At 57.6% G+C, this 22,732-nt stretch overlaps 1 protein-coding gene across 1 annotated transcript in view; it reads right to left on the bottom strand.

Moving 5' to 3' along the window:
- Positions 1-22,732, bottom strand: part of HDAC7 (histone deacetylase 7) — a 48,252-nt gene that overhangs the window by 9,033 nt on the left and 16,487 nt on the right. The window contains exons 2-10 of the mRNA XM_050914090.1: positions 7,818-8,014; positions 6,022-6,112; positions 3,792-3,903; positions 3,182-3,297; positions 2,886-3,014; positions 2,280-2,389; positions 1,736-1,852; positions 1,317-1,515; positions 212-420 (exon numbers count right to left, since the gene is read on the bottom strand). Coding sequence (XP_050770047.1) covers positions 212-420; positions 1,317-1,515; positions 1,736-1,852; positions 2,280-2,389; positions 2,886-3,014; positions 3,182-3,297; positions 3,792-3,903; positions 6,022-6,112; positions 7,818-8,014 — 1,280 coding nt within the window. The remainder of the gene's footprint in view (positions 1-211; positions 421-1,316; positions 1,516-1,735; positions 1,853-2,279; positions 2,390-2,885; positions 3,015-3,181; positions 3,298-3,791; positions 3,904-6,021; positions 6,113-7,817; positions 8,015-22,732) is intronic.

The following is a 22,732-nucleotide window of genomic DNA, read 5'->3' as shown; positions in this document are numbered from 1 at the left end:
GCACGATGGCTGTGGGAGCCAAGGAAGCTGAGCAGGTACCCTCAGCTTGCTGCTATGAGTCTGGGCAAGGCAGCATCTTGCATGCCCGGCCAGGGCTTGGCCCTGGACGTCTGGTACTCACTGCCCAGCAGGCAGGGATGCCATCTCGCACCCTTCTAGCATCTGTCTCCCATTGCCTCCTACACGCCCAGGCTGGGCCTCCATGACTTACCTTGCCCAGATGTGTCTGCTGCTTGAGTCTCTCCAGGAACTGGGTGTGATGCTGCTGGTACACCAGTTGCTGCTGGATGGCCTTGGGGTTCTGGGGCAGGGGCTCTGAGCGGGTCCTGCCCAGCGGTTTATGGTGGCCTGGGAGCGACAGGCGCTCTGCAGAGATGAGTGAGGGCGTGAAGGAGAAGGGGACCGTTCCCAGACCTGGCACTGGAGGGGAGAGGAAGGAGAGGTGAGGGGTGGCATTGTTCACTGGGCAGACGTGACATGCTGCAGAGCTGGGCATGGCAAGCAGCAGTGCTGTCTGTACCCATGCAGACTATCTCCGGACAGCCCTAAAAATGACACTGATCCAGCCCTGAAGTCCAGCATCTGGTAGGCTCGGATGGATGGGCTGTGCCTTTATGGCTCCCCTCCTTCTGTCGCCATCGCTTTGGCATCACACAGCCCACAGCGGTCTGGGGACAGGATCTGGCTGACCTCAATCATCTCAGTCCCCCCTCAGCTTCATCCTCAATGGGAGAAGCTTCCTTCACCGCAGTATCACAGGGCAGGGAGAGATGGAGCCGGGAACCGGCACAAAGGAGCCGGTTCTCTTTCTGCTACAGTCAGAGCAGATTACCTAGCGGGGCTGGGGGGAATAAGGCACCTAGAGGCAGAGCCAAGACGTCTGAGCTGCCCTGCTCAACACAGGGTCTGTAGTGAAATCTGCTGGCACAAGAGCCTAGGAAGAGGCAGGAAAGACCCCTTGGAGGGGGGCTTCTAGGCTGCAGGAAGGGTGAACAGCTCCACAGCAGCCCAGCTCAGGCAGGGCAAGGGGCAGCTGGAGGGAAGAGCCAAAGCTATGGTGCTCTCTGCGTTGTCAAGGCTGTGGTGCGTGCAGAACTCTGGTTTCATCCGTGGCAAGGACATGCTTGCTGGCTAGCCAGCACCAGGGTCAACACCTTCCATTCCCTCAGCCCCAGCTCACACGAGAGTAATGGAAAAATCAAGGCCACTGGGCTTTCCTGGCTCCCAAAAAACCTGCCTGCCCCAAGCGAAGCTTCACTCTGAGCCCTGCCAGCACTGACACAGCCTCAGTGCCTGTCACCGAGCTCGACACTTACCTGCCACCAGCGGAGTGTGGGTGACCGAGGGCTCGAGGATGATGACGGGCTGGAGCCGAGGGGATAAAGGGCTCCCAGCCTCGTGCTGCTCCAAGCCAGCTGGTATGAACACGGGCGAGTGTGTGCCCGCGAGGACAGGTCCGTTCAGCACGGGCACCCGGTGTGCCAGGTTGGAGAGAGGGCGGCGATCTGCCTCTCCCTGCAGAGAGGAGGAGGACTGGGTTAGCAACCCGCCAGGACACGGCACGAGGAGGGGATGGCATATCCTCACTGTGCCCATGGAATGGGCACCTGTGAACTCTCAGAGCCAGCACACGCCTGGCATTACCCCAGGAACACCAGGCCCAAAGGAAAGGGCTTCCCTGCCCCGCGGGGACCCTCTGCCCAGTTCTGGGACTACCTACAACCTGGCTACCTACCCTGGCGCTAGTGGTAGCCGGCAATCCCAGCGTGATGGCCGGAAGGGAGGCTGCACTCTGCAGGGCAAACTGGGCCAGTGAGCTCTCCTGCATCATCAGGCGCTGGGCCAGGGGCGTCTGCACCAAACACAATTCATTAGTTTCCTGCTCCAGCAGCAGCAGAGCTCAGCGTGGGACAAGCAGCTCGGGCACGGGCAGCAGAAGAGGGTGGCTGAGCCCCAGCTGCCTGGGGGAACGCCTGGGGCCAGGGCAAGGGGCATCAGGGACCCATGGGGACAGCACATACACTAGGAGACAAGAAATGCACACTGCGAAGGAGGGCAGTGTGTCAGGAGCAGTGCTGGGCCGGGCAGAGGATCCCACCGTGCACGGAGAGCAGGGCTAAGGGCAGTTCCTGGGCAGCAGGGTTCAGGGCTGGGGTCCCTGGGAGGGGATGCTACCTGAGCCTGAGCCTAGGATGGGAGCGGGAGAGCAGAGCACCCAACCCTGGGGTCAGGAAGCCCCAACCCGCAAGACCTCTGGCTGCGAGGCCGTCAGAACTCACCTCGTGGGCCATGCCGGAGGCAGCGGGGAGGGCTCCGTGCTCAGCGGGGAGGCTGTCATTGGGAGAGCTACAGCCGGACACGGGGGTGCTGCTACTGCTCGGGGAGGAGTCTGCGCAGGGAAGAGAAACGGGGGTGACGGGCACAAGCACCCAGAGAAGGGCTGCACAGCCCCTGCCCCAGCCCTTCGTAGCCCTCGCTCCCTCTAACAGCTGCCCACCGCCCTCCTAGGGCCAAATCTCCCTTTGGCACAGCGGAGACGGAGCTGCCCTGCCAGCACGGGAGGCACCACACCACGGCGAGGAATCCTGACCAGCCGCATTTGCTCAGGGCCTTGGACCCTTCCAGCCTTGTAAGTCCATCCTGGGCCCGAAAAGCAGCAGGGTACAGCTGCAGCAACAGCCTTTCCTGGCTCATCTATCCCTGCACCATCATGGCAGAGAGCTCCCTCCGTGAGCTGTGCCCTGAGGAGGGAACCGATAACATGCCAAGCTCCGGAGACACGGCCCCCAAGCAGATATGGTGCAGGATCCTGGGCAGACCGTAGCTGCTCCAGCCTGGCCCCAAGGTCTTTCCAAACCCCTGAGGTATCACCGTCCAGGCAATGCCCTCACCGATCGCCTCGGGCGGCCGCCTCTTCAGCGAGGGGGGAGCGCTCTCCTTCCGCGTCAGGGGGTTCTTGCGTCGGTCGAGGCACTTCCTGGGCTTGCAACGCACCTTCAGGTTGGGCTCAGACGCTGCGAGCAGACAAGGCGGTTAGTCCTGGCCCCACTGCCGATGGGGGCAAAGCTGGAGTGGTTTTGGGGGTCCAGGCCACTCCACTTCTCAGCTCCAGCTGTCCCCTGCAAGCAGGCTGCGAGGGTATCACGGCAGGAGGGAGACGGTGTTATCCCCAAGGCCTTACCTGTCTTCCGCAGTGGAAAATGCTCTGGGGGGTCAAGAGAAGTGCTGGGGACGGGGGGCAGGAAGGTGCTGAGCACAGGAGGGGAAGGGCCCTCAGGATCCAGAGGCTCCAGAGACCTACGGGGAGAAGCCACCTTGTTAGAGACCCTTCCCAGTTGGCAGCCACGTGCCACCCACGCTACACCCTCCAACACCAGGGTGGCCCACGGGGCATTGCCTTTCCCGGGCGTGTGCTAGCTCTTCTGCCAGTGGCCAGAAAGGCTCGTCCTGTCCACTACCACAAGCACCTATAGAAGAGATGCAGCTGCTGGTTTTGCCTTGTCTTGGGACAAATGACAAGAAGCCTGACAGTACTTTTTGGGTCAGGAGCGGGACGAGCCATCAAAGTCCAACAAGGTCAGGGAAAACAACGTGGGAGCTTCATCCACCTCCTGCAAGCACTTGACACAGAACCAAGCTACCTCACCCCAACAGACGTTAGCTAAACAATATCTCTAAAGACCAGGAAGCAGAAGATAATGGCAAGATCTTGCCCAAGATAAACAGCCACCTTTTCCTGGTCCTGAGCAGATGTCCTGCTCGGGGCAGGCCAGAGGATGCCCTTGTTTTACCTGTACGGCATGGCTGAAGGGTTGGGGTTGCTGGTCCTCTCCAAAGCTGCCTGCTGCTTCTTCAGGATGACCTCAGCCAGCTTCTGCTTCACCACTGTGCTGGCCACAGCACCTGCAGAAAGACCAGCAGTGACCACACAGGGCTGAGAGCCAACACAGAGCACTTTAAAGGATCCCTGCAGACATGAGCATGGCCCCACGGCTCCACAAGTAATGCCAGGACAGCTGGAGACCCCCTACAAGCACACAGATGCTGATGAAACCCTGCGGAGATGCTTGGTGCAGTTCTCAGGCCAAGACTGGCTCAGGGAGAGAAAGGCCAGCTGGGGCAACTGGAGTTTCCCAGACAGTCAGGGAAGCATCCTTGTCCCACCCTCTGCTCTCCCATGTCATCTCAGGAGCCTGATCTTTTTGCGTGCGCCTCGCTGAGCACTGGGAGCGCGGCTGGTGAGAGGCAGAGCATCGCCAGAGGCGAGTCTCAGCTGCGGATCTGCCTGCTTCATCCAAGCCAGAGAGAGCAGGTATAAGCTGACACCCACAGAATAAAGAGGGCATGAAAGCACAACGTGGCTCGTACAGCAGCGACAAAACTCCCACGGGTGCATGGGATCCTTCTGAAGCCTCTCCAGAGACACTGCGCCCTGGGGCTCTTTCAGCCTGTGTTATGTGCTGATAATTTCCAGCTAATGGCATACAGCTCTGCCTGTCCTGCACCTCAGCTCCCCATGCAGCCGCGTTCTGCCCCTAAATGGGGACAGCTTGCATGAGAGACAGCACGAAAAAGCAAGCACCTCCAAATAGTTCAGGGGATAGCTTTGAGGCTCCTGAATCTCTTGATGGAGCTCCGCTCTTCCAGAAGAGCAGGAGACTTACCACAACCCGCTGGCAAACAAATGGCAGCGACCCACGTTCAACACCTGGCTCCACTGCGGCGGTGAAACCCCCCCACGCAGAGGTCTGACTGCTGCAGGGTGCTGCGATCGCCAGCCCCCGGCTGCCGTGAGCCTCCCATGTGGTTTCCCACCTCGGACTAGGGCCCGTTCCCATGCTCCTACCCATGCCAGGCCATATCCCCATCCGTCCCTTCCAGCAGGAACGCTCTGTGGTTACAACAGGGATGCTCCATGCTTCTGTGCCAGCATTTGGCACCTCTGAGCACAAGTTAATTGATTAATTTGTATGATTAACTCCCAGATTGCATAAAGGGGCTGTGTGTAGGCAGTCACGCTCAGCCGTGCCGAGCTGACCGCGTTCACAGGAGCTGTTTTCTCAGGAATGGCACGGAAAGGGCAGGCACTGTGTTTTCAGCATTGCAATTAGCCCCATCAACCCTGTGAACCGTGGCAGAGCAACCCGTGCTCCGCAGCCACGTGGGGAGCTAAGGGAAAATACCAGCATCCCGACAGAGCTCAGACTGGACAGGCAAGTGGACAGTAGCCTCACGGACACTGGGACGGGCGCAGTGCATCCGATGCATGCTGCAGCTGCATCTTTGGGTTGTGATGCAGAGCTCTGCCCATCCAGAGCTCAGAGCGAGCTCCCAGCGAGCTCCCTGCGAGCTCCCTGCAGCGACTGGCACTAGATGGCGCAGGGAGATCGCAGCCGGACAGGGTTTGCAAATCTTTCTGCCCAGCATGGGGGGACCCACTAACCTCTCCCCGCTGGCAGAGGTGCTCCAGCCTGGGGCTTGCAAATTCAAGAGGCAAATTCATGCCCTGCCCAATGCAGTCACAAGCACCGTCAGCTCGGGTAGCACCGCTGCAGCGGCTGTAGGGCACGACACAACGTTAGCACGGGATCTATTGTGACCACCTGGTTGGCATCGCTAGGAAGGACATGAAGGACAAACACCAGCCAGGCCAGGGCCAAAAAAATCTCTTGCCAGCTGCTAAGCGCAACTTGCTGGCATCGCTGCTTGCTGCTTAGAAGGACTGGACTTCCCCACTGTCACTAAATTGTTCTCTTGGCCCCAGGCAGGCACAGAGCACGGCTCAGTTTGATGCACAGGACAGAGATGCTCAGTGGTGTGGATGCTGTCAGACGCCTTTAGACCAAGAGAAGGCAGAGCTTGGTCCGGATAAGGGCAGAACCTCCTGCTGAGCCCCCTTCTAAAAGTCACTCTGATCTCACCCGCTCTGTGAGCCGAGTCCCCCAGTTTCGGGGAGACGGCTCCTCGGGCAGAGATGTGGCGCCCGGTGCCACGTGCCGGCAGACACACAGAGGCTCTTACTTCGCTTGCTCTTGTCCTTGTTGAGGATCTGCCGCAGCTCCTGCTCCTGTTGCCCAGGCTCAGCTTCACGGTGCGGGGACTCCATGGTCACCTGCGAGAGGAGAGGGACATCAGCACCAGGAGACTCCAGCCTCGCCCAACGCAGACCGAAGCCCTCTTACCCCCTCCCCAAGCCCAAGGCACGACGACACGGTGATGGAGCATGTCTGAAACGGTCCGTTATGTCATTTTTGGAAACCTGATGGGCAGCCCTGGCCGACAAGAATGTGTTAAGTTGTTTCATCACAGCAAACCGGACGCATCTTTGTCTCCAGAGACGCTCTCCCCAGGGACATCGTAAAACTCAAACCAGTCTGTTTCAACTTGCTGCCTTTCATGGTGTTTTGACATATCTGTAGCTAGGGCATGTTGTAATACAACAAAAAATAAAAATCATAGTTGACTAAAAAGGGGAAAAAAGGAAAAAAACCTATTATACTAGTCTTAAAAGTTCGGATCTTGGTGTTCTCCAGAGCTGAGGTTTTCAGAGATGATCCCATCTCACAGGGAGGTCAGAAAGCACAAATGCCTCTAAGCACCCAACAGTCGTGGCAGCAGCAGCATCTCAAACTCTCCTTGTGCGGACTAAGCTGATGCTCAGCCTCTCCCAGAAAGCCTCAGTATGATTCCTGCAGGGCTTCCAGACAAGGTTACTGGCACCAGTGAGCCCATGCCATGCACCGAGAGCGGGGCTGCTGCTCAGGGGCAAAGCACACGGGACGCGAGAGAAGCGGTTGAGGCTGGGCTTGTTTAGTCCAGAGGCGAGGGGGTACAACTGCATCTTCTACCACCCAAAGGGGGTTACAGAGCAGATGGAGCCAGGGTCCTCCGAGGAACACAGCAAAAGGATGAGCAGCAAGAAGACAGACGTGCCACGAGGGAAATCCCATCTGGATATACGGAACTGACTCCTGCCACGAGCACGGTGCAGCCCCGCGACTGGGACGTGCGGGGGGTGATCTCTGTGCTTAGAGATGGGCACAACTCGCCTGGACGTGGTCCTCCGCAACCTGCCCTACCTCTGAAGTTGGCCCTGCTCTCAGCGGGGGCCTCCAGAGGAACCAGCCAAGCTAAATCTTGCTGTAGTTTTGTGACAATGCAGAGTCTGGCAGCAGAGGCTGTGCAGGGCAGGGGTGCTATTCTGGGTGACACTAGAGAATTTCAGTGAAGACTTCCCAGAAAAGCAAATTAGCTTGTAAAGTGAGTAAGTTGTGCCTTTAGGGCAGAGAAACAGCGGTGGCCAAGCGGAGTGGCAGATCACAGACACCAGGCATCCTGTCCAGTCGCTCTGGCTCCTCGCTCAGCACACATGGTATGCGGCTGAAAACATTTCCCTGCTTCGCACATCCCAGGAGGCCCCAGCCCTCCCGCTGGCCTTGGCAGGACGGAGATTTGGCCTTAAAGTAAGACATGAAGCCCCCCCACCTGACTCCCTAACCAGCCCCCTTGCATCAGAGAGGTCTCCGGGCTGGCTAAAAAGCACTACAGACTCTCCAGCTCAGGGGAAAGAAGGAATTCACCTGGGAAGGTTATTTTGGGGTTGGGATTTCCAGCCTCTTCCTCTTAATCCCTGCCAGAGACGGCAGCTCGGGCAAAGACAGCCCCGACGCAGGGCGCTGCTGGCAGACACACACGGCACCATGAGCTACGTGCTTTGGGGGCAAAATCAATTCTTCAAAGTGCCCAGTCCTCCCCCAGCCGCTACCAAAAGTAGGTACAGGTGTCGTGTCCCCCCCTGCACCCCGGGGTGCCCGTACCCTCACGTGCTGGTGGGCGAGCTGCTCCACTTGCTGCTGGTGCAGGCTGGCGAGGAAGAGCTGGTGCTGCAGCTGCTGCGTGTGCTTCAGGGCCAGCAAGGTGGTGTCAGAGCCGGGCTTGACGACGCGTTGCCCGATCCGCAGGTCCATTGGGGCGGTCTGGGGCACCCGTGGGGAGGTGCACGGGTTCACAGCAGCTGTCGAGACACAAAGTGGGGCACAGCTCAGTCCCCGTCCGGCTCAGACCACCCCGTTAGGTAGGTAGGGAAAGCATCAGGATGAGGCCTGGGTATATCCCGATGCACAGGAGGGCACTGTGAGGAACATGCCCTGCCGTCGAGAAGGGCTTGCCACACACCATCTACTGCCTGCAAAAGCCTCCTCCATCATCTGGGCAAAAAATCCCGTAAATCATACACCCTTGGAGAGAGTCTCCAAGGTGCTGCAGGCATCTCGCCCTGACAGCACGGCTGAGAATTGCTTCGCAAACTTAAGACGCTCCCAGCCTGCCTGGATGCACAGCCTCACCGCGTGGTGAATCCCCCATCCTCATGGGAACACCTAAAATAGTCCCAATTACACCGAGCGTCGGAGCACCCACTGCAGCAGGGGATTTTCACCGACCAGCTCCTAAAGCTTTGCTTAATTTATCCTGCACGTGCCACGGGCCAGTGCAGAGCAGAGCTGGTCGCCTCCAGCTGCAACAAACAGAAGACAAACCTGCAGAAGAGCCACTCAGCCATGTGGATGCCCGCAGCTGCACTGCTCCTCCCGCAGCGAGCAGGCAGCGAGCCGGCCAAGCGCAGGCAGAAAGGGGATGAGTGAGCACCACAGCAACTGAAGGATGCACGGACAGCCCCGATGAGTCCATGGCATCCCACGAACCAAACGCAGCCGGGTGCAAGGCAGCCGTGGCCACTGCAGCTTCGTGCTTTGCCACGGGCATTGCAGCACAGGGGAGCTGGAAACAGGCAGGTGGGCAGGAAATTCAGCATTAAAAGACACTGCAAGGAGGGTGCCTTTGCAGGACGCAGGGCCAAAGACACTGCAGCCTGAGAGCTAATTGTTTTCCAGAAGCAGTTTAAATTAAAAAAAAAACCCAAATACAAATGTTATTTTATAGACAGAGAACCACACCCTGTGCTGTTCAAACCTCAGCCTCCACGGCATCAGGGAGCTTATGCTGATGACTGCAATATTGCAGGAGAAATCTCTGCAGGCTCCTGCCCTGTAATGCAGCATTTACACAGCTCTGCCAGGGGGAAACCCGGCAAACTCCCACCCCGGCCCGTGCCTCCCTGCAAGGCGAAGGATCACGAGCGTGTTCACCGAGGAGGGCACAGGGACTATTAATAACCGCAGGCACACATCCATGCAGACGATGGGGTGCACGGCCCTGCTGAAACGGGGCCAGCTCTGGCTTTCCTGCGCTGCCCAGGCAGGGAAAATTCCCTCTGGTCGAGGGCAAACGCTCCTCTGCACCAGCTCAATTCTCCAGGACAGAAACATCCCCAACCTCAGCCCATGTTGGAGAAGGACCTGATGTTCCCAGGAAACCCCATCACAGGATTTACTCCATTCTCTCTCCATCTTGCTGATAACTGCCTGGGATTTAATTTGCCTCTGGCTAATTGGCTCTAATTGCCACACCCTGCCTGCCCCACCGTAACCGACATAATGTGGAGGTTGAGGAAGATTAACAGCCGCAGCCTGAAAGCCGCTGAGCTCCTCTGCCCCGTTATCACCAAAGCCTCCGGGCTGGACATGGTGTGATGCCACGAGATGGGCAGGATGAGCCCCACAGCCCCCACTGGGAGTCAGTCATGGCAAAAGCAGATGAGCACGTTTCAGCTGCATTTTTATGAGCAAACAAGAGTCCAAGTGAAGTTACCCTAAGCAAGAAGACCCCTAGTCTTCTCTCAGCCCTTTGTTTCGCCTACCATGTGCCCTTCAACCCCCGCAAGAAGCCAGGCAGGGGTCCTGAAAAGGCTGACGTCCTCCACAGGGCTGACAATTCATCCCAGCGCTACCCCAGAGGCTGCAGCGCTTGGTCCTGTCTCCTTGCAGCATGGTGCCAGCACCGGCGCCCTGGGAGGCCGTACCTGCCTGCTGCTCCAGAAACCTCCCAGCTTCAGCAATCCCCAAAGGGCCTTGGATCTTGCTAAAACATCAGCGATTTTGAAGGATGCAAGTGATAAGCTGGGCTGTTACCTCCTGCTTCTCAGCTCACATGTGTTCCCATCTCCCAGCGAGGAGGAGGAGGATGCCGAAGGGACGGGCGCTGGCCCAGCCCCTCGGGGATGCTCGGTGGGAAGAAGGCTGGAGGGAGGCAGGGGCATGGCGTGCGTAGTGCTACCCAACGTGCCGGGCTGCTGGCAGCCAGACAAGGACAGACTGTAACGAGCAAATCTCAGGATGGGAAACGGGGACTTCTGACAGCTCCCAGCCGAGCCAAATCCCCGCCACGTGATGCTGCCTATCTGCAGGAACTTGCTGAAGCTCAGCCATCCCTTGGTCCCCTCCAGCCAAATGTCACTGTCCTGCTCTATACCATGAAGGGGCAGGAGCTGGGAAACACAGCAGGACTGCCACGGGACCACGGCCGTCGGGCTGAGCTTTGAGACACTGAAAAGGGCTGCTTACGTGAAGAATCATCGTTCAGAGGGGAAAGTGAGGGTACGAGGAGGAAGGGACCAGCCCACCAAGCCACAGCCTCCATCCTCAGAGCTGACAGCATCCGGAGAAGAGTTGTCACAGCCCTTCTCCACTTGTGATGCTAAAAATGCTCACGGGGAGCTCCCACCGGCCAAAGCTCAGCAGCAGCAGTCTCACCTCCCCATCGGCAGCATCCTCAGGTTCACCATAGCCCGACATTGCTCCTCCAGCACCTCCCTGGGGCAAAAAAGGGGCGAGAAGGTCGTGGGGGCAAGCACAGGCAAAGGAGGGGCTATCACAGGCACCTCCAGGGATGGAGGGGGAGATGCAGACAGCGGCACACAGCCGAGGGGGAAGGCACTGGCGGGGTCTCTGGGAATCTCTCTACCTCATTTGTTTTAGTCTTTTTAAAAACAAACTCCGAAGCAGCGGAAGAGGAGAAGTGGGAGGGAACGCGTGTGCTGGGGGAGAGGGAGGACGGGCAGGCCAGCGGCCAGCAGCCAGAAAAACAACTCCTCACCACTCGCCCAGAGCCAGGAAAAAGGCTGTCGAGCATCGCCACGGCCAAGAGGCACCGGAGCCAGGGAAGAGCCGCCGGCAGAGGCTGCGCGGACCCTCCTCCTGCCACGGCCCCCCAGCTCTGCACATCGATGGCGCAGGGAGCAGCCCGCTATGCTGGGCCCTGCTCAGCTGGGGACGTTTCAGCAAAATTTTCAGGAGATGGGAGAGAGGGAAGATGGGATGAAGACAGGACACCATGGGAGCATGGATCGGCCTGAAATGCCTCGGGGCGACACGGGCGTCCCAGCCTGCGCAAAGCCCCTGACGTTACAGCTTCCCACCCGGCCAGCGCGGGCTAAAGCCACAAAACTCAGGGCGGTTTTCCAGAGCTTAGAAACACGACGCTTTACATGCCGAGTGCCAGGGTGGCGAGGGACAAGGACCAGCGGCACTGGGAGCACAGCCCAGCCCCTGAGCAGGAGCCTCGGCCACTGTCCCCATGCTGGGACCCCTCCGGCGTGTGGCACCTGCGCATGGCAGCTCCCTGGGGATGTCCCGCATCCCTCCTCCGCCGCTCCAGCAGCTCTGGACCCCTTTGCAAAGCCCTTCCTGCCCTGGAAGCTGTTTGTTTCAGCCGTGACCTCCTGCTGCAGCTTGAATTCATTTGGGGTTTCATGCCGGGACCTCTGCCAAGAGTTACAGTAAACAACTCCCCTCCCCGGCAGCCTCCAATGCTCACACATGATTCAGGGGGCAGGCAGCCAGGCGAGCAGCTCCTCCTCTTCCCCTCACCCAAAGAAGGCCAAAAGCACGGCCCCACGACGGCTCCTGGGGGGTCTGCCCCCTTCCCCAACGCAGCCCAGGTCCTGCCGGTTCCTAGCGGACCCTCGTAAGCCACCAGTACCCCAACACGTGGCCACGGAGGGGCTGGGACTGGGATGCACAGGCTGAGACCCGGGATGCTCCGCTGGCCCCGTGCAGCCCCAGGGGCCGAATCCATCGTCCTCCTCTCCCGCATGGCCAGGAGCGGGGCCGCGTGCTGGGGCAGGGAGAAGCGAGCTGGGAGCACCCACCCAGGGAAGAGGCGGAAGGTTTCTGGGACAGGCTCGTCTCCCGGCTGGATGTCCGGCTGCCAACATTTTTGCGAATTATTTTTAGTTCGCAAGAACGTTCGCATGGGAAGGCCGGCACTGGTGGCAAGCTCATCTTCACACGAATGCTGGGGCTGGCAGGGGCTCAGCAGCCACCATGTCACCAGCAGCAGCGCAGCGGGACCAGGGCAGTGCTCGCAGGGCAAATGGCTTTGCAAATGACCCTGCCATTAAAACACAGCAAAACTCAGCCTCTTTACAAAGACATGATGCCTTCTCCCTCTCCTCCCTGCTTCTGCTGAATAATCATTAATTGCAAAGCTTATCTGCTCAGCTCAAACAACCCAGGAGGTATTTGGGGTGTGAAGCAAGGCAGCATCAGCCTCTCTCCTGGGCGGAAGGTGAAGGTGGCCACGGGGATCACTTGCTGCCTTGTCCCCGCTTGCACCACGTGGCCTGGCAGTAAAGCAGAAGCACCGGGAACGTCCTGTCACTGTGGCACCAAGTAGTTGTTTTTCTGGGTCACCTTGCGCAGCCAGGTCACCGGGAGGAAAACACGCCGCTACGCCAGCGTGCCGGGAGGAAGCCGAGGCAAACTGCGCCGCGGTCCCGGTGAGCGGAGGCGACCGCCCGGGGCTGCCGAGCCCATTGCACAAACCGCTCCGCACCTGGGCAGGTAGCAGCCGCTGCAGCTCCACCCTTCCTCCACGGGAAGGGGAGATTGCAACACAGCAAGAGGAGCTTCGGCGCAGAGTCTCTCCCCGGCGTGCCCTGGGAAAGCCTTCGGCGGTACGAGCATGAATGCAAGCTCTGTGCTCAACAACCCGGCACGGGTTACCAGCATTTTCCAGGCTGCCAGCATGGCACAGCGAAGGGAAAACAGCCGAAGCGCTCCAAGGGCCCCGGCGCTTGCCGGCGAGGTGGGGAGAGACACGGAGCAAGCGTGCAGACGGCGACGCGCTCCCCACTTTGCAAACAGTCAAGCGCCTCCGGACTCTTGCTGAGCTTTTGGCCAGGGTGAGATCTGGTGGCAGCGAGCTTCCCAGGCTGGTGGTGGTAATCCGGCATTTGTGTCGCTCGCTCCCCAAAGGGGAAATCACTGGTCACGGTGCTGCTCTCAGACAGACAGCCATCCCCCCCAAAAAAGCAGCGCAGAAATCTTTGCTTTGGCATTTCCTGATTTTTTTAAAGAGGCAAGATCAGCCATCAGCGAAGAGCTGCACTTATATAAGAGGGAAATAAAGCAAGAAGCAAACAAACCAGGGCAGGCAGATTATTAAGGAGCAAACCAGTCGCATCTGAGCTACGCCTTTCCGTGCATCCCTGCCTTCAGCCCTGCCTGCCATGAAGGCAGGCTGCCGGGTTTTGCGGCGTGGTGCAGCCGTGCCGTGTGCCAGCGCTACCCGCGAGGCGATCGCACACGGCGAAGAGCTTTGTCTGAGGCTGAGCAGCAGTTAAAGGCAGGGTTTTTTTTAAAACCGTTTCCCATCTTATGTTGATTAGCTGTGAAAGGTTCAGAGTTCAGCCGGGTTGAAGAATGCATGTGATTAAAAACATTCCTCTTTAATAAAAGGAAAAGGTCTTCTCCAGAGCCACGCACAAGTAACAAAAATTAGCTGGAGGGAATTTGTTCAAATTAAAAACACTTAAATAAGAAACCACACGAAAAGGACTATGTTGAAATAACATTAAGATCACAAAGCCAGAACTCGAGAAATAGGAAATCCCGGAGTCGGGGTACCTCGCATAACCTCGCCCTGGCCCCTGGGGTGTATGCACCAAGATGCTGGTTTTAATTATGGGACCAAACGCTATGCTCCCCTCAAAGACAAGCGAAAAAATGACAAAACCAGCATCACCCCGGTATCTCTGCCCAGCTACACCAGCAGCGGGGTCACAGGCACTGCCGTCGGGTCTCGCAGCTCTCGGGGGGATAGTGGGAACCCCAAGCCGGTGCTCCATGCACCTCTCTGCTCTCCCTACCTCCATCTGCTCACGCGTCCCCGGGGGGCTTCCTCGCAGGACCCCGTGAAATCTGAGCATTTGGGGCATTTTCCTCCGTCCTCGCCTTGCTGGGCGGCTGCCGGGGGAGCGCAGGGGAGCCGCCGTGCAGCTCCGGGGAATGCAGCTCCGGGGAAAGCCCTGCGCCGCCGCAGCTGTCCCCGAGCAGAGAGGCCGTACGCAGCGTCCCGCATGAGCCATAAGAGAACAGATGATGCTCAGGGAAGATGTAATGTTTGGAGCGGTCGGTTGCCAAATTCTGATAACTCTTTATGGAGCGTGTTAACTGGGAGTTTCAAGGGCTTTATGAATTGGCCAGATGTGGGTGGATCCCTCTCCTCCCTACCAGACATCAAATTCCTGCTCCAAAACAAGAAGAGGCTGATGCTTCTCTATGAAAAGCCCCCGAGAGTTTTTCCACAAGGGTAAAACCATATTTTTCTACTCTGATTCTTGCAAACTGTCTTCTGCAGAAAGTTTCCAGAAAAAATTTGAGACAGACGATGATTAAATTTTGGCAAAGTCGCACATGCATCACAAAACCCTTTCTGCAACCAGAGTCATGAACCAGGATTAAAAGCAACACACCTGAAACCACCCAGACTATGCACATACACCTGTGAGCAAAGCACATTATTTAGGTATTTCAAGCACATAAATCAGAAAATACTCTGTTCAAGCCTGTAAACGAGATCCACATCAGGCCTCGGGAAGTGGATCAGGGCGAGATACTTCCCCTGATTACTCTCCCTGGTTATTTGCGGCTCGTGACCTTTGAGTCAGAGGTTTAATAGCCCTCCTTGGAATTTTCTCCCCACAAATGTGCGCAGTTACATTTTGAAACTCATGACTCCGGGACCCAAAAATCTCACGGTGCACTGAGGCCAGCCTGCGCTACAGGGACACGGAGCAAAAAGCTTTGTACCTGCATCTGCTGCTATTTTTAATGCTCTGTGTTTCAACCCACACCCCAATATCGGTGTTCCCATCCAGGCTCGTCAAAGGCACGGGACCACGCTATACGTTCCCACAGCATCCATACAGAGCAGAAGGCAGGACTCCACTGCCAAAGGAAGAGGTATAGTGAACCCTTCAGGACTAAATAAAGCATTCATGGAAGCGGTCCAGCTGCGTCTGCAGTGGAAATACAGGTGCCTGTGCTCTCCCTGCACAGCGAGCCCCCTCCTCGCTGGCCCGGGTCTGCGTGCAGGCCCTGGGCTGCCCCACAGACGCAGACAGTGGGGCGAGCAGATCCACGCAGGTGGGTTTAGGTGCCTGTTTCAAGGCAGGTTTTCCACGTGCTCTCACATCTGCATGTTCAGATTGGCCTTGAAAGCATTTTGCCTGCAGGGCGAAGCTGGTCAAGAGGATCCCAAGGTAACCCTGCATCACGCTAAATTACCCCAAAGCCCCAACTTAACACTGGACCCAAATTTCACCGCAGGCAGTACTTAAACCACCAAACAACTTCCTTCATGCTCACGTACAGCTCCCAGAGGAGCTGGAGCAACTTGCAAACGTGCCAGGGGCTGAGCTCCCTGGATGCCGCCCCTCTCCCAAGGATGAGTTTTTAAAGCCTTCAAAGCACCCAACCGCGAATGTGCAGAGGCAAAACCTGCACAGCAAAACCTGGCCATAGGTTTCGAGTCTAAATTTGAGATCGTTGAGTCACAGGGACACACAGGTACTAAGCCACAGAGAGAGCTGGGCACAGGCAGGATTGAATCACGCCACAGGCAGGTAACACAGCGGCTGCAGTTTCACAAATAGCTGCTTACGATCCCAGTGTAAGGCATCCCCGTCCCTGCCGGCTGTTCCTCGGTCGCGCCCTGATATATGGCACCATCAGCCATGCCTACACAGGCAGGTATGTGTGTGCCTGTGCGCGTCCAAAGCAAGTAAGTAAATAGTGTTTTTACCAGTTTCTTTGCAGAAGGATCAGGTCCCCGCGCCACACAGTTTGAGCTGTGGGCAGCACGAGGTGCAAGGTGGGACTGAAGAGCTCATCTCCTGCAACCGCAGCTGGGACATGGGACCGGAGGGACAGCAAGTGGGCTCCATCCCCACCACGGCTCTGGCACAGCTGGAAACCTCTGGCAGTCATTTCCTGCCAGCAGTTGCATCCTCCCACCCCCACCAGTCGTAAACCCCATCCCAAATAGCAGCACAAGGCCCCTGGGGGAGGATGCTGTGCGGAGGAGTGCAAGGTATCCCCAGGAAACCTCGCAACAACCGCCATTTCCTCCGAAACAGAGGAAAATTCGTGACCAAAGGGCTCTGTTGAAGGAAAGCCAAGGTTGCCTGGCGGTGCCTCGTGCTCCCCACAACAGCGTAGGCAGCTTCTGCTCAGGGAAACTCCCGAGATTCAGGAAAAGTCCTCCCCTCCCAGAAGGGAAACATCCCCCATAGCGCAGCCCACTCCGTTGGATTCCTTCCCCTCCGACCACCCTCACCTGGTCGCAGAGCCCAGACAGGGTCTGCCGGCTACTCCCTGCTTGAGAGCCACCAGCGGCGGGTCAGCGTAGCCCCGCACATCATGCTATCCCGAGTCACACGAGGGAGAGGCAGTGCCGTTCCTCCTGGTCCTCCCCCGAAGCCTTTCTCCGCAGCGGGCTGACGCTGAGCTCCACCGCTCCTCTGGCCCCGTCAGCCCTGCAAAGGCACCCCGCGGAGGGCTGCTACGCATCTTCACCGCCCATGTCCTCTCCTTGCGGACGCAGCTACAGGAGCAGCCGGAGAAGGGGCGAGGGTTTGCAGTGTGCTCCTGAAACCTTAAATACTGCCAAGGCCCACAGGCAAAGACGAATGCGGATGACAGGCAGCATCTCCAGGCAAGCAAGTCCCCCCGCTCTGCCTGAACTGGAACAGCCTGGTGTCTTCTAACAGCTTCATCTTCTCCCTCGACCAGGCTTCTGGCAAGAGGCAACAGTCCAGTCTAGAGCCTCAGCATCATCTCCCTGCCTACTGCCAACACAGATCTTTTTTGGAGAGAGGCTTTAGCGCTGGTCCTGGCAAGATAAGCTCCTCCGGGTCTCTGTTCTCCAAGCAGGTAGATGCCAACAGAGGCAGAGCCCCGCAGCAGCCCCGCGGACGCAGCCAAGCGCTCCCAGGAAGCTAGCGAGCAACCTCTCAGCGCAGGACGCCTCGTCTTCCCGTGCCGGGTTTGATTACATCAGCACGAGAGGATGCAGCCTCCGTGCCAAGGGAAGCAGAGGAGAGATCAAACGATTATATGAACCTCTCCTCAATTACCAGCCGTTTGCATAAGCGGAGGAGAGCGTTCCCAACCGGTTTGAACAGCATGCCGATGGGTTCGTCAGCACCTCTGCCCTGCACCACGCTGCTGCCCGCAGCCCATCCGGGGGCCGCCACAGAGGGGTCCTCGCTGCTGTCACCCCCTGCACGCACGAAGCTGCTGTTCGGAGCATCCTGGCATGGCACGGAGCAATGCCTTCATCCCCTTGGCTCAAACCTACAACCTGCTTTGCCTCGCGCCGCCTGCGAAGGGTCACCACTGCACGGGGGCTGCTGTCACCAGCGCTACAGCTCAGCCTACATATTTATCTTTTTTAATTGCTGCGTGCAACACAGCAAGAGCCCAGCTTGACTCATAAGCCCCGGGGAAGAGCTCAGGGCTCCGAAGTGGTCTCTTGCTTGATCTGGAAGTGCCGAGACAAAAAGCTGGACTCCCACAATACTCACTCTCAGCGCGTGACTACTCGAGGGGACCTGCCCATTAATTGGAGCCTCTCTGTGTGCTGCAGAGAAGGAAATCCCTTTGGCAAACGCTGGCCGAGGTCCAAGGCTGCGCTGGAAGGCAGATTTGGTCATAAAAATAAAATTAAAAAAAAACCCCAAAACAACTCAGGCCCAACAATGCAGAGAGCAGGAGAACAAGGAGCTGGGAGAAACACCGGCAGCCCCAGCTCTTATGGGAACAAGATGCATCCCAGGGAAAGAGGCACAAACAAAATTCCCCATGCAGATCTACAGACTGCTCAACCACCATCAGCAAGGGCACAACTGGAGTTCACCCCAAACCTTGCTCCAGGGCTGACCATCAGGTGTTTGAGCAAGGAGGCTTTCAAAGCTGGGGACACCCAGCTTTGCCCTGTGAGGCCAGAGGACAGCACGTGGCGGTCCCCGACCACTGCCCGCCCCGTCTCAGCATCCCCTCCAGCCAGCGCTGGAGATCACCAGCATGCAGAGCGGAGACTCGGGTTTTAGGGCGAGAGCTATTTCTGTCAGAGGAAGGAAGCTGCAACATTTTCAGTTTCCTGCACAAATACACTTCTGGTATTCTTCACTGTGGGGCTGTCTGGCACTGCCTCCCATACCTGGGTGCTCACAGAGAAGCCAGGAAAGCACAACCTTTGGCTCAAAGTTGGCATCTCTGCAGCTGGGCAAGGTGCAGGCGTCAAATCCTTAATGCAAAGGAGACTAAAACATGCCTGGATCCAACAAGCCCTTCTGCCACACCATGGGGACACCAGTGACAGCCGCCCTGGGGGGTAAATCTGGGTTAGCGCTGGTGCATGCAAGCAGCTGGGGGAGACGCTGAGAAGAGATCCACGATGCTGAAGCCGGGGAATGCCACCAGGGCTGGAAAAGCTACAAGAAACGGCATGGCCAAGTCATCAGGCAGGATTTCTGGGTCTCCGTGAGAGCTGGGGGTGAAGAAATGCAAGGAGGACCCGGTGTCCTACATGCAGCCGGAGCCTGCCCGGGGAAAAGCAGGAGCAAACAGCAGTCGGCAGGGAGAAACCTCAGAGGAGGACGACGCAGGCCGGCTCCCAGCTGACGGCTGCAGAACACGCGTGCCCCGAGGCAGCCAAAGTGCCTGGCAGGGACGGAGGGTGCGGTGGGGTGTGTGCGCTCCGCACTCATGTAGCAACACTGCCCAGGGTGTTTAACCCAGAAAGCAGGGTTAATCCTGCCGCTGAGCCGCTCAAGCATGGGGGAAAAAAAGGAAAATATATAAACAAACCAACCCCCGGTGAGCCCAGCGCAGCAGTGTTAACCTCAGACACCGAGGAATCAGTGCACGTGTTGGGATTTGAGCCCTCAGCACCTCTCAAGATCAGACCTGGTGTCAACTCAGCAAAATCACATACCCATCCGGGACCCTAAAGCTCACTTGACAATCAAACACACAACAGCGCCTGGCTGGGTGCACCCTGCAGAGCTGAACTAGACCCAGCTCCAGAAGAAAGGATGCTCATGGCGCATCTAATACAAACCCATCTGTAACATCTGCAAGGGATATTTCCCATCCATTTGGCACGCTCACCTATAGATGTCATTGTGTCCCTCTGAGTCCTTGGGGGTCAAAGCGCCCGTAAAGCTCAGCTCTGCAACGTGGGCTGGGCTGATGGCATCGGGCGAGCGGCACAACGACCGGGGCGAAGGGTGGCGGGAGCTCTCAGATCTTTCCTCCCAGCAGTTGCAAAGCCAGGCGCGGCCACGCACCACACCCTTGCAGTTCTCACGGGCAAGTACGAACGCTGGCAAAGCCCTCGGCTTGCTGGCAGCCCATCAGACTCATTAAATGCAATTAAGCCAGAGTGGGTATTCCTCCCCTCCACCCCCATTTGGGGGATATTGCTTTTAGACAAAATAAACAGGGAGGCTTTGCGTGGGCTCGGGCAGGTTGCTGGCACCCAGGCCCCACGCAGCAGCAGGTGGAAACACCAAGGTCTTTGTTGGGGAAGCAAAAGCCACGGCAGAGCAGAGAGGCCGGTCCACGATGCCAGCCCTCCTCCCGCTCCCGCATGTGCCCACTCCACCTCCCTTCGCCGTGGCAGCTGCCGGAGACGAACACAAGACCCTCTCTGCTTTGCAAACGGGAACATGCAGTAAGATAGGCCATAACGAACCTCACACCCCAGCTTGCTCATATTTAAAAAAAACGGGGAAAAACCTCTGCCCCAGCCTAAAGTGGTATTTTACTGCATCAGCTCCTCCAGCATCATTTCTAAGCTGGTTTACAGAAGAATTGCTATTCTGCTGCGTTCTCCACGCTCACAGCCTCCCTACAACCACAACACCACGGAGGAAGAGACAACCGAATTACGCATCTCCTCCTCCTTCCATGCAACCTCTCCTCCCTCACGTACCCCCCGCTGCAGAGCGGACAACGCCAACACACACAACAGGACACGCATGGCCAAAACATCAGGAAGGCTTAAACCGTCGAGGACACGCAGGCGAGGTCGTTACCCCGACTGCCGGGGGACGAACAGTACTTTCACAAGCCTGCAGATCATTCGCGTTTTTCGCTAATGCAAAGAGCTGGCTCTGACGGCCGCCAAGTAATTGCTCCATCGCCCTGGCACTGCCGGACACCTCCTCTCAGTAGCAAAATCCAGGAGCTCCCGGTATTCCTGGCAGGTTATGCAGGCTGGCCCTGACCCTGGGCTTTGTCAGAAATGTTCGGCGGCTCCAAAGCGGAGTATGGAGGGCGTCCCTGAGAACGGCACGTGAGGGGTACCACGCACAGCGGATCCTGTTCGAGGAGGACAAAACAGCCACGCTGCGTCCCGATCCACTTTGGGACAAGCAAAGAAAAAAAAAGCCAGAAGGGATCCTTAAAGCTTTCTGCTCCCCTATGGAAAAATCAGCAGTGCTGCTAAGTCCTGGGGCTGTCCCAGGACAGACTCAACACCAGCACACGTGAGATGTGAATTTGGACTCTTCTGGCTGTCCCAAGATGATCCCAGCTGAGCTGGGATCCAATTCAGCAAGAGACGGGCTTTTCCCAGTTTGGCTGCTACCAGGAAGCGACAATCACCCCAGTAAAACTGGTAAAACTCTCCCATACCGTCAAACCCTCAGAGATGCGTCACGGGCGATTTCTCCACCTCTGAACGACGGGAGAGGTGTGGCTGCACTCTGACCAAGATCTTTGCTTCAAATGTTTGGGGTTTACTGGTGCTAAAGGGATTTAGCCAGAGCAAATTAAGATCATTTCCCATCTTAATTACTTCTGCTTTCACTTCCTGGCACATGGGAGCCTGGCCTTCTCTGGCGCAGCGAGGAGCCTTGACTTTGCACGGCCACAGCAGTTGGAGCTGTGCAGAAACACAGGAGGGACTTGGCAGCACTTCTTGGTCATCATCAGAGCCCTGTTCACAAGATGAAGAACTAAAAACATCCCCAAAAAAGCCAGAACCCCCTTTCACGGCCATATTTCTTCATCACAAAGCAAGAGGTGACCTTCCCCATTCCTTTTCCCCACCGCACACTTCTTCTAACGCTTTCAGAGGCACCTGAAACCATCCCCGCCGAGGGGCCAGGGATTATCCTCCCACCCCCTGCAGCCCCACCATGACACTTCCACGCACACGTCCCCACCGCGACGCGGCGCTCAGGGTATTTATAACATTACCATCCCACTTTGCCTTCCCAAAATATCTTACGTTGAGCGCCAGCAACCTCACAACAGCCTCACCCCACTGCTGGGAATAAGGGATGTGGGGGCAGCAGCATCTCCTCCGGCATTGCTGAGCACCACGAGTCCGGCCACATCTGCGTGTCAGTTAAAAGCCACGTTGCAGAAACATCTCCTCCGACGGATCTCCGAGCCCCCGCCTTGCACAGGAGGACACGCCTGAGCCCACTGGCTGCCAGTGGGGACACGGGATGAGATGCATCTCCACCGCCAAGACTGTGCAGAGGAGGGGAGACCTCGGGGATGTCTCAGGCCAAGATGCATCACCCCCTTGATCTGGGCGGAGCGGGACGGTGCTTCGAATAGCAGTAATTGTGCCTATTGCACAACTGCCAGCGAGAAAAATCCTCTCCCCTCCCCGCCCACCCCACATCCCTTTGAGGCAAAAAGGAAGAAGGCTGGAAACATCCTTCCTCTCCTCCGGACAATGCGATGGAAATAGCAAGGGAGGAGCGGCGGCGGAGGCAGCCTCGGCTCCGCAAGGATGCGGTGTCTGGCCAGCGGCAAGGAGCTGCGCGCAGCTCCCGGCTTCCTGCCATTGTCCCAGCCCGGGGCCGAGCCCCGCGCAGCTGCACACCCGGGACAGCAAAACCAAAATTGCCTCTTTGCCCCAAAGGGCCAGCCCTGAAACGCAAACCTGCTGGCCTGTCCAGAGGGATAGCTGCAGGCACAGACTCCACCTTCACCCAGGAGCCTCAGGCACAATGGCCAGGTCTCGGATTTAATCTGAAATCCACTGGCAGCCACCAGCTGCCGTGGAAACACGGCGATCACTGTGCGCGGTCCCGCAGAGGGGCTGGAAACCAGAGTCTTTGCAACAGGCGCAAACACAGCGATAAAATCCACTTGGGAGACTGGTGGGATTTTCCACTGCAGGGGAAAAAAAAAAACCAAAACAAGACAGAAGACACTTTCTCTGGACCCAGCCCGGAGGGTGAAACAAAGCCCCCAGGGAGCAAGTTCCACCCTAAATTCCTATTTTCTCCTCCAAATGGGAGGTGCACGTGTTCAGGCTCCTCCAGCACGCACGTCAGCAGCTGCAAAACCCTGCAAGGACCAATGCAAGCCCGTCCTGCCGGAGGACGGCTGCTGACGGCAGCTTCAGCAGATGAGGGTGGCAGAAGGACCTGGCCAGGGCAGAACCACTCAAAGTTATGAATCAGTCCCCAAACGTGGGATTGCAACTCAAGTCAGTGCCAGTTTTGTTATTCACCTCC

The sequence above is a fragment of the Gymnogyps californianus genome, unplaced genomic scaffold (assembly GCF_018139145.2).
Source record: "Gymnogyps californianus isolate 813 unplaced genomic scaffold, ASM1813914v2 HiC_scaffold_32, whole genome shotgun sequence".
NCBI lineage: Eukaryota > Metazoa > Chordata > Aves > Accipitriformes > Cathartidae > Gymnogyps > Gymnogyps californianus.
Note: the sequence above shows the minus strand (reverse complement) of the source record. Positions and strands in the feature narration are given on the sequence as shown.